This window comes from Anopheles coustani, unplaced genomic scaffold, assembly GCF_943734705.1.
Source record: "Anopheles coustani unplaced genomic scaffold, idAnoCousDA_361_x.2 U_79, whole genome shotgun sequence".
Taxonomy (NCBI): Eukaryota; Metazoa; Arthropoda; class Insecta; order Diptera; family Culicidae; genus Anopheles; species Anopheles coustani.
Window position 1 is genome coordinate 22,029 of NW_026525292.1, and position 11,524 is coordinate 33,552.

The 11,524-nt window shown below is 41.3% G+C and overlaps 1 protein-coding gene across 1 annotated transcript; it reads left to right on the forward strand.

The window, feature by feature from the left end:
* Positions 1-7,635: 7,635 nt before the first annotated feature.
* LOC131271160 (uncharacterized) lies at positions 7,636-11,073 on the forward strand. Its single transcript, XM_058272548.1, has one exon. It carries the CDS (start codon positions 7,636-7,638, stop codon positions 11,071-11,073), a length of 3,438 nt encoding a protein of 1,145 aa, XP_058128531.1.
* The last annotated feature ends 451 nt before the right edge of the window (positions 11,074-11,524 follow it).

The following is an 11,524-nucleotide window of genomic DNA, read 5'->3' on the forward strand; positions in this document are numbered from 1 at the left end:
GCACCTTCTAAACACCATTTTGCATCGTCTCATTCTCTTTAAAGTCACTTTAAGCACCTTCTAAACCTCATTTTGCATCGTCTCATTCTCTTTAAAGTCACCTTAAGCACCTTCTAAACACCATTTTGCATCGTCTCATTCTCTTTAAAGTCACCTTAAGCACCTTCTAAACCTCATTTTGCATCGTCTCATTCTCTTTAAAGTCACTTTAAGCACCTTCTAAACACCATTTTGCATCGTCTCATTCTCTTTAAAGTCACTTTAAGCACCTTCTAAACACCATTTTGCATCGTCTCATTCTCTTTAAAGTCACTTTAAGCACCTTCTAAACACCATTTTGCATCGTCTCATTCTCTTTAAAGTCACTTTAAGCACCTTCTAAACCTCATTTTGCATCGTCTCATTCTCTTTAAAGTCACCTTAAGCACCTTCTAAACACCATTTTGCATCGTCTCATTCTCTTTAAAGTCACTTTAAGCACCTTCTAAACCTCATTTTGCATCGTCTCATTCTCTTTAAAGTCACCTTAAGCACCTTCTAAACACCATTTTGCATCGTCTCATTCTCTTTAAAGTCACTTTAAGCACCTTCTAAACACCATTTTGCATCGTCTCATTCTCTTTAAAGTCACTTTAAGCACCTTCTAAACACCATTTTGCATCGTCTCATTCTCTTTAAAGTCACTTTAAGCACCTTCTAAACACCATTTTGCATCGTCTCATTCTCTTTAAAGTCACTTTAAGCACCTTCTAAACCTCATTTTGCATCGTCTCATTCTCTTTAAAGTCACTTTAAGCACCTTCTAAACACCATTTTGCATCGTCTCATTCTCTTTAAAGTCACCTTAAGCACCTTCTAAACACCATTTTGCATCGTCTCATTCTCTTTAAAGTCACTTTAAGCACCTTCTAAACCTCATTTTGCATCGTCTCATTCTCTTTAAAGTCACCTTAAGCACCTTCTAAACCTCATTTTGCATCGTCTCATTCTCTTTAAAGTCACTTTAAGCACCTTCTAAACCTCATTTTGCATCGTCTCATTCTCTTTAAAGTCACTTTAAGCACCTTCTAAACACCATTTTGCATCGTCTCATTCTCTTTAAAGTCACTTTAAGCACCTTCTAAACACCATTTTGCATCGTCTCATTCTCTTTAAAGTCACTTTAAGCACCTTCTAAACACCATTTTGCATCGTCTCATTCTCTTTAAAGTCACTTTAAGCACCTTCTAAACACCATTTTGCATCGTCTCATTCTCTTTAAAGTCACTTAAGCACCTTCTAAACCTCATTTTGCATCGTCTCATTCTCTTTAAAGTCACTTTAAGCACCTTCTAAACACCATTTTTGCATCGTCTCATTCTCTTTAAAGTCACCTTAAGCACCTTCTAAACACCATTTTGCATCGTCTCATTCTCTTTAAAGTCACTTTAAGCACCTTCTAAACACCATTTTGCATCGTCTCATTCTCTTTAAAGTCACCTTAAGCACCTTCTAAACACCATTTTGCATCGTCTCATTCTCTTTAAAGTCACTTTAAGCACCTTCTAAACACCATTTTGCATCGTCTCATTCTCTTTAAAGTCACTTTAAGCACCTTCTAAACCTCATTTTGCATCGTCTCATTCTCTTTAAAGTCACTTTAAGCACCTTCTAAACACCATTTTGCATCGTCTCATTCTCTTTAAAGTCACTTTAAGCACCTTCTAAACACCATTTTGCATCGTCTCATTCTCTTTAAAGTCACTTTTAAGCACCTTCTAAACCTCATTTTGCATCGTCTCATTCTCTTTAAAGTCACCTTAAGCACCTTCTAAACACCATTTTGCATCGTCTCATTCTCTTTAAAGTCACTTTAAGCACCTTCTAAACCTCATTTTGCATCGTCTCATTCTCTTTAAAGTCACTTTAAGCACCTTCTAAACCTCATTTTGCATCGTCTCATTCTCTTTAAAGTCACTTTAAGCACCTTCTAAACCTCATTTTGCATCGTCTCATTCTCTTTAAAGTCACCTTAAGCACCTTCTAAACACCATTTTGCATCGTCTCATTCTCTTTAAAGTCACTTTAAGCACCTTCTAAACACCATTTTGCATCGTCTCATTCTCTTTAAAGTCACTTTAAGCACCTTCTAAACCTCATTTTGCATCGTCTCATTCTCTTTAAAGTCACCTTAAGCACCTTCTAAACCTCATTTTGCATCGTCTCATTCTCTTTAAAGTCACTTTAAGCACCTCCTAAACACCATTTTGCATCGTCCTCATTCTCTTTAAAGTCACTTTAAGCACCTTCTAAACCTCATTTTGCATCGTCTCATTCTCTTTAAAGTCACTTTAAGCACTCTAAACACCATTTTGCATCGTCTCATTCTCTTTAAAGTCACTTTAAGCACCTTCTAAACACCATTTTGCATCGTCTCATTCTCTTTAAAGTCACTTTAAGCACCTTCTAAACCTCATTTTGCATCGTCTCATTCTCTTTAAAGTCACCTTAAGCACCTTCTAAACACCATTTTGCATCGTCTCATTCTCTTTAAAGTCACTTTAAGCACCTTCTAAACCTCATTTTGCATCGTCTCATTCTCTTTAAAGTCACTTTAAGCACCTTCTAAACCTCATTTTGCATCGTCTCATTCTCTTTAAAGTCACCTTAAGCACCTTCTAAACACCATTTTGCATCGTCTCATTCTCTTTAAAGTCACTTTAAGCACCTTCTAAACACCATTTTGCATCGTCTCATTCTCTTTAAAGTCACTTTAAGCACCTTCTAAACCTCATTTTGCATCGTCTCATTCTCTTAAAGTCACCTTAAGCACCTTCTAAACCTCATTTTGCATCGTCTCATTCTCTTTAAAGTCACTTTAAGCACCTTCTAAACACCATTTTGCATCGTCTCATTCTCTTTAAAGTCACTTTAAGCACCTTCTAAACCTCATTTTGCATCGTCTCATTCTCTTTAAAGTCACCTTAAGCACCTTCTAAACACCATTTTGCATCGTCTCATTCTCTTTAAAGTCACTTTAAGCACCTTCTAAACCTCATTTTGCATCGTCTCATTCTCTTTAAAGTCACCTTAAGCACCTTCTAAACACCATTTTGCATCGTCTCATTCTCTTTAAAGTCACCTTAAGCACCTTCTAAACACCATTTTGCATCGTCTCATTCTCTTTAAAGTCACTTTAAGCACCTTCTAAACCTCATTTTGCATCGTCTCATTCTCTTTAAAGTCACCTTAAGCACCTTCTAAACACCATTTTGCATCGTCTCATTCTCTTTAAAGTCACCTTAAGCACCTTCTAAACACCATTTTGCATCGTCTCATTCTCTTTAAAGTCACTTTAAGCACCTTCTAAACCTCATTTTGCATCGTCTCATTCTCTTTAAAGTCACTTTAAGCACCTTCTAAACCTCATTTTGCATCGTCTCATTCTCTTTAAAGTCACCTTAAGCACCTTCTAAACACCATTTTGCATCGTCTCATTCTCTTTAAAGTCACTTTAAGCACCTTCTAAACCTCATTTTGCATCGTCTCATTCTCTTTAAAGTCACCTTAAGCACCTTCTAAACACCATTTTGCATCGTCTCATTCTCTTTAAAGTCACTTTAAGCACCTTCTAAACCTCATTTTGCATCGTCTCATTCTCTTTAAAGTCACTTTAAGCACCTTCTAAACCTCATTTTGCATCGTCTCATTCTCTTTAAAGTCACCTTAAGCACCTTCTAAACACCATTTTGCATCGTCTCATTCTCTTTAAAGTCACTTTAAGCACCTTCTAAACCTCATTTTGCATCGTCTCATTCTCTTTAAAGTCACTTTAAGCACCTTCTAAACCTCATTTTGCATCGTCTCATTCTCTTTAAAGTCACTTTAAGCACCTTCTAAACACCATTTTCCATCGTCTCATTCTCTTTAAAGTCACCTTAAGCACCTTCTAAACCTCATTTTGCATCGTCTCATTCTCTTTAAAGTCACCTTAAGCACCTTCTAAACACCATTTTGCATCGTCTCATTCTCTTTAAAGTCACTTTAAGCACCTTCTAAACCTCATTTTGCATCGTCTCATTCTCTTTAAAGTTACCTTAAGCACCTTCTAAACACCATTTTGCATCGTCTCATTCTCTTTAAAGTCACTTTAAGTACCTTCTAAACCTCATTTTGCATCGTCTCATTCTCTTTAAAGTCACCTTAAGCACCTTCTAAACACCATTTTGCATCGTCTCATTCTCTTTAAAGTCACTTTAAGCACCTTCTAAACACCATTTTGCATCGTCTCATTCTCTTTAAAGTCACTTTAAGCACCTTCTAAACACCATTTTGCATCGTCTCATTCTCTTTAAAGTCACTTTAAGCACCTTCTAAACACCATTTTGCATCGTCTCATTCTCTTTAAAGTCACTTTAAGCACCTTCTAAACCTCATTTTGCATCGTCTCATTCTCTTTAAAGTCACTTTAAGCACCTTCTAAACCTCATTTTGCATCGTCTCATTCTCTTTAAAGTCACTTTAAGCACCTTCTAAACCTCATTTTGCATCGTCTCATTCTCTTTAATGTCACTTTAAGCACCTTCTAAACCTCATTTTGGCATCGTCTCATTCTCTTTAAAGTCACCTTAAGCACCTTCTAAACACCATTTTGCATCGTCTCATTCTCTTTAAAGTCACCTTAAGCACCTTCTAAACACCATTTTGCATCGTCTCATTCTCTTTAAAGTCACTTTAAGCACCTTCTAAACCTCATTTTGCATCGTCTCATTCTCTTTAAAGTCACCTTAAGCACCTTCTAAACACCATTTTGCATCGTCTCATTCTCTTTAAAGTCACTTTAAGCACCTTCTAAACACCATTTTGCATCGTCTCATTCTCTTTAAAGTCACTTTAAGCACCTTCTAAACACCATTTTGCATCGTCTCATTCTCTTTAAAGTCACTTTAAGCACCTTCATAACACCATTTTTGCATCGTCTCATTCTCTTTAAAGTCACTTTAAGCACCTTCTAAACCTCATTTTGCATCGTCTCATTCTCTTTAAAGTCACTTTAAGCACCTTCTAAACACCATTTTGCATCGTCTCATTCTCTTTAAAGTCACCTTAAGCACCTTCTAAACACCATTTTGCATCGTCTCATTCTCTTTAAAGTCACTTTAAGCACCTTCTAAACCTCATTTTGCATCGTCTCATTCTCTTTAAAGTCACCTTAAGCACCTTCTAAACACCATTATGCATCGTCTCATTCTCTTTAAAGTCACTTTAAGCACCTTCTAAACCTCATTTTGCATCGTCTCATTCTCTTTAAAGTCACTTTAAGCACCTTCTAAACCTCATTTTGCATCGTCTCATTCTCTTTAAAGTCACCTTAAGCACCTTCTAAACCTCATTTTGCATCGTCTCATTCTCTTTAAAGTCACTTTAAGCACCTTCTAAACACCATTTTGCATCGTCTCATTCTCTTTAAAGTCACTTTAAGCACCTTCTAAACACCATTTTGCATCGTCTCATTCTCTTTAAAGTCACTTTAAGCACCTTCTAAACCTCATTTTGCATCGTCTCATTCTCTTTAAAGTCACCTTAAGCACCTTCTAAACCTCATTTTGCATCGTCTCATTCTCTTTAAAGTCACTTTAAGCACCTTCTAAACACCATTTTGCATCGTCTCATTCTCTTTAAAGTCACTTTAAGCACCTTCTAAACCTCATTTTGCATCGTCTCATTCTCTTTAAAGTCACTTTAAGCACCTTCTAAACACCATTTTGCATCGTCTCATTCTCTTTAAAGTCACTTTAAGCACCCTTTAAAGTCACTTTAAGCACTAAAGTCACCTTAAGCACCTTCTAAACACCATTTTGCATCGTCTCATTCTCTTTAAAGTCACCTTAAGCACCTTCTAAACACCATTTTGCATCGTCTCATTCTCTTTAAAGTCACTTTAAGCACCTTCTAAACCTCATTTTGCATCGTCTCATTCTCTTTAAAGTCACCTTAAGCACCTTCTAAACACCATTTTGCATCGTCTCATTCTCTTTAAAGTCACCTTAAGCACCTTCTAAACACCATTTTGCATCGTCTCATTCTCTTTAAAGTCACTTTAAGCACCTTCTAAACCTCATTTTGCATCGTCTCATTCTCTTTAAAGTCACTTTAAGCACCTTCTAAACCTCATTTTGCATCGTCTCATTCTAATCTCTTTAAAGTCACCTTAAGCACCTTCTAAACACCATTTTGCATCGTCTCATTCTCTTTAAAGTCACTTTAAGCACCTTCTAAACCTCATTTTGCATCGTCTCATTCTCTTTAAAGTCACTTTAAGCACCTTCTAAACCTCATTTTGCATCGTCTCATTCTCTTTAAAGTCACCTTAAGCACCTTCTAAACACCATTTTGCATCGTCTCATTCTCTTTAAAGTCACCTTAAGCACCTTCTAAACACCATTTTGCATCGTCTCATTCTCTTTAAAGTCACTTTAAGCACCTTCTAAACCTCATTTTGCATCGTCTCATTCTCTTTAAAGTCACTTTAAGCACCTTCTAAACACCATTTTGCATCGTCTCATTCTCTTTAAAGTCACTTTAAGCACCTTCTAAACCTCATTTTGCATCGTCTCATTCTCTTTAAAGTCACCTTAAGCACCTTCTAAACACCATTTTGCATCGTCTCATTCTCTTTAAAGTCACTTTAAGCACCTTCTAAACCTCATTTTGCATCGTCTCATTCTCTTTAAAGTCACTGTTCGACCAACTACTATCATTTGGTCGAAAGGGCGAATTAGTGCGTTCTCATTGAATCGCCATCTCCAACTGACACTCACTACGTATGAAATCGCCCTTTTATACCCGGATCAACCGCGCTTTTTATTACCCGCGAATTAATCACCGCCCGCGACTATAAAAGGAGTGGATTTCCGCGAAATCGGTCTCTTGCACCTGAACCACCAACCTAGAAGGAAGGAAGACCACCTGAACCACCAACCTAGAAGGAAGGAAGACCATAGCAACCAGCAGACCCTAAGCAACAGTTCTTTTCAGAACTAAACATTCGTTTACCCGAATCACGTCGCCACCTGTGATTCGGCTTTTGCGACACGTGCAGCATCCTTGCAAGCAGCAACGGGAGCAGAGCGGGACCCACCGTAAGTAAGCGAGTGAGAGAGAGAAGCGTAACCAGCGAGGGGAAAGTCCTTCACCGCTCCAAGGAAGACGTTGGAGGGAGCTTCTTCCTAGCATCCTGTGGTGCCGCAACCGACCACGGAGGGCGCTGCTGTACCAGCTATATCCTACAACGGGCCGACACGAAGAAGTAGCAGAAGAAGCAGAAGAAGAAAAAGAAGGAGAAGTGAAGAAGAAGTGAAGAAAAAGTGAAGAACAAGAAGAAGAAGAAGAGGAAAAATAAAAACACAACGTAGGGGCGCACCAAGAGTCCGTACCCTGACGGAACATTTGGTGCCGTGACCAGGATACCCGATACCAACCAGAGCCACTCAAACGCCGACCCGCTTCCGTTATCGTTCCAACCTGAACCTGTTTCCGAGTTGATCCGGACCGTGATCTTCTCACCACCGGAACGATAGCACCTGTGAAACATCCTGTCCAGTGAGTGACTCATCCCAGCAAACCTTCCAAAAGGTGCAGAGAGCAGTAAAAAGCATGGCACCAACCCAGCGTGCCCGAGAGTTGAAGCGGCAGAATGCCCTCGACTATATAGAGAGAACCCGTGCCTTCGTCACCAACTACAACGAAGAGCAACAGCATCTAGTCGAACCGAGACTAGACCGTTTGGAGAAAACCTGGCTGGTTTTTGAAACAGCGCAAGATGCCTTGGAGGAGCTATCAGAAACTCCTGAGCAAGATGCCGAGAACCGCAAGCTTCGAGGATCAGCTGAGGAGCTATACCTACAGCTGATAGCCGAACTACAGCTATTGTTGCCTATAGCCCCCAAAAAAGAAGTCAAGGATGAAACTTCAAATCCACGTATAAAGCTTCCTACCATTTCCTTGCCGGAATTCACCGGAAACTATAGCGACTGGATCACATACCATGACACCTTCTTGTCTATGATCCACCAGTCGGCTGATATTTCCGAAGTGCAAAAATTCCACTACCTGAGGGCGTCTTTAAAAGGCGAACCGGTTAGCCTTATTCAACCGATAGCGCTTACCGCAGCCAATTATAAGGTAGCCTGGAATACTTTGTTGGGACGCTACTCCAACAAACCTCTGTTGAAAAAGAAGCACGTAAGAGAGCTGCTTACTTTCCCAAAAATGCCGAACAGCAGTGTAGAGGCGATACAAACCACCGTGGACGCTTTCCAGCGTCACACCCAACTTCTTGAACAATTGGGAGAAAATGTGCAACAGAACTGCTCCATGTTCCTAGTTGAGCTCCTAGGATCCAAGCTGGATGAAGCTTCGTTAGCCGCATGGGAAGAAGCACAAGGCGACCGCGAACCTACATTTGCAGGCATGCTTGTCTTTCTGCAACGCCGAGCCCGTGTGCTAGAAACGATCGCCATGTCTAAAGGTTCAGATCCAAAGCCTAGTAAAAGACCCACACTACCAAAGATGAGTGCACATCCTGCTGTGTCCGCTACAAAGGAACCACCAAAATGCCCTGTATGTAAAAACCAGAACCATCAGCTAATTCGTTGTCCGCGCTTTGCCAACCTTAACTCGATCGCCCGGAACGAAATCATTAAGGAAAACAAACTGTGCTTTAACTGTTTCGGAGCTGCTCACTATACCCGTGATTGCACATCAAAGTACAGCTGCCGGCAGTGCGGAAAAAGGCATCACTCTATGCTACATCCCGACAGTGAAGCAAATCCATCTTCCGAAAGTGTATCAACGACAATGATGGCCACCGCTGCGCAAGGAAGTATTACCAAAAATATTCTTCTATCTACAGTGGTAATTCAAATACGAGATGCGTATGGCCAACCTCACATGGCAAGAGCATTGTTGGACAATGGCTCCCAACCGAATGCCATCAGTGAACGGTTGTGTCAACTACTGCGGCTTCCAAGGCAAAAAACGAATATTGCCATTACCGGCATTGATAAAACCACTACAACTGCCAAACATCTGGTTACTGCTGAAATCCAGTCCCGCACAACTAACTACAAGCGCAGTATAACTTTCCTGGTACTTAGGAAAGTAGCCAGTGAAACACCAACTACCACCATCCCAATTCACCATTGGCACATACCACCAGGCTATGCTCTCGCGGACCCAGAGTTTAGCAAATCCGGCCAGATCGACATCATTATTGGCGCGGAGCATTTCTACTCCCTGTTAATGGAAGGACGCCATCCTCTTCCGGAAGTAGGAAATGTGTTAGTGGAAAGTGTCTTCGGCTGGATTGTAACAGGATCAATGCCGAATATTAATCCACCGGTGACTGTTAGATGTCACACCGCAGCTTTCGCTCCTACCGTCGATGAGCTGCTACCACGATTTTGGGACATCGAAGAACTGCAAGACAACGCACTAACCAACGAAGAAAACAAATGCGAAAGGTATTACCAGCAGACCATCTCCCGTGACCCATCGGGTCGATACATCCGTATGCCGAAACATTCTGAACAACTCTTAGGTGAATCCAAGCCAACTATTATTCGGCGTTTCCATCCGCTCGAAAAACGTTTACCACAAAATCCTGAGATTCAGAGTGCAACCCACGCTTCCTGCTTGCATCACGTATCCGGAAAGCAAAACCCTGCTGATGTACTATCCTGTAGAATTCCCGCCGACATATTGGTCCATAGCGAAGTATGGAAATATGGTCCATCATGGCCTCGAGAAGAAAAATCGTCGTGGCCTATCTCATCTCCTGCTTGTTCCAATCTAACTGACGAAGAGTTAGAAGTGAAAAAGGACGTCGTATTACTTATGCAGACAACGCAGCCAAATGACATCTTCACCAGATACTCCTCATACCAGACTCTGCTGAGAGTAATCGGATTTTGCTTCCGCTTCTTCAACAACGCTCACAGTCGAACCAACCAGAATAGCGCTTACCTACACGTGGATGAACTGCAACGAGCAAAAATTGCACTAGTGAAGCTAGTCCAAACCGAATGCTTTGCCAAGGAGAGTACTCAACTTCAGAAAAACAAACTAGTCAGCAGAACTTCGTCACTCCGATTGCTGAATCCATTCCTAGACGATGATGGGGTAATACGAGTTGGTGGTCGACTACGCCGCTCCGACATTCCATATGGAGAAAAACACCAGCTTGTTATTCCGGGATTTCATCCATTCACTCGTCTATTAATCCTGTATCACCACATGTACCTCAAGCCAACACACCGCAAAGCAGCATCCCGCAAATGTAACATTTGTGTTTTCGTTTGCATGAGTACTAAGGCAGTGCACCTAGAGCTAGTCTCCGACCTTAGTACCCAAGCGTTTCTAATGGCCTTGGATCGCTTCATTTGGAGAAAAAATAAACCTCAGCACATTTACTCGGATAATGGCACAAATTTCATCGGTGCCAAGAATGAGCTGCACAACATCTACAAAATGCTGAAAGACGACAACGATGAAATCGCAAAGCACCTTACCAAAGAAGGCATCCAATGGCACCTCATACCACCGCGTGCACCAAACTTCGGAGGATTGTGGGAGGCAGCAGTCAAAGTTGCGAAGACTCACCTAGTTCGACAACTCGGTTCTTCGTTGCTATCGTACGAAGAACTATCGACTGTTCTTACCAAAGTGGAGGGTTGTATGAACTCTCGTCCGCTGATGCCTCTATCCGACGATCCCAACGACCTTTCGGTGCTCACTCCAGCACATTTCCTGGTGAAAGGATCACTACAACCTCTACCTGAACCTGACCTGCAGCAAGTACCAACCAACCGGCTAAACCAGTATCAAAGGCTGCAAAGATACTCGCAGGATATCTGGCATCGTTGGAGGAACAAGTATCTCAAAACCCTGAACATCCAACATCACGCCAATAGACAAGCTCGCCAAATAGCAGAAGGTGAAATTGTTATAATGAAGGATGACCAGCTTCCTCCTGCGAGATGGCCACTCGCCCGTGTGATCTCGCTGTACCCTGGACCGGATGGCGTTGTTTGAGTAGCCACTCTGAAAACACCAACGGGGGGATCACAAAGAGGCAGTATGCAAAATCTGCCCACTTGAATGCGTCTAATTTCGAAAAATTGGATTTTTCAAGGGGGGCCGGTATGTTCGACCAACTACTATCATTTGGTCGAAAGGGCGAATTAGTGCGTTCTCATTGAATCGCCATCTCCAACTGACACTCACTACGTATGAAATCGCCCTTTTATACCCGGATCAACCGCGCTTTTTATTACCCGCGAATTAATCACCGCCCGCGACTATAAAAGGAGTGGATTTCCGCGAAATCGGTCTCTTGCACCTGAACCACCAACCTAGAAGGAAGGAAGACCACCTGAACCACCAACCTAGAAGGAAGGAAGACCATAGCAACCAGCAGACCCTAAGCAACAGTTCTTTTCAGAACTAAACATTCGTTTACCCGAATCACGTCGCCACCTGTGAT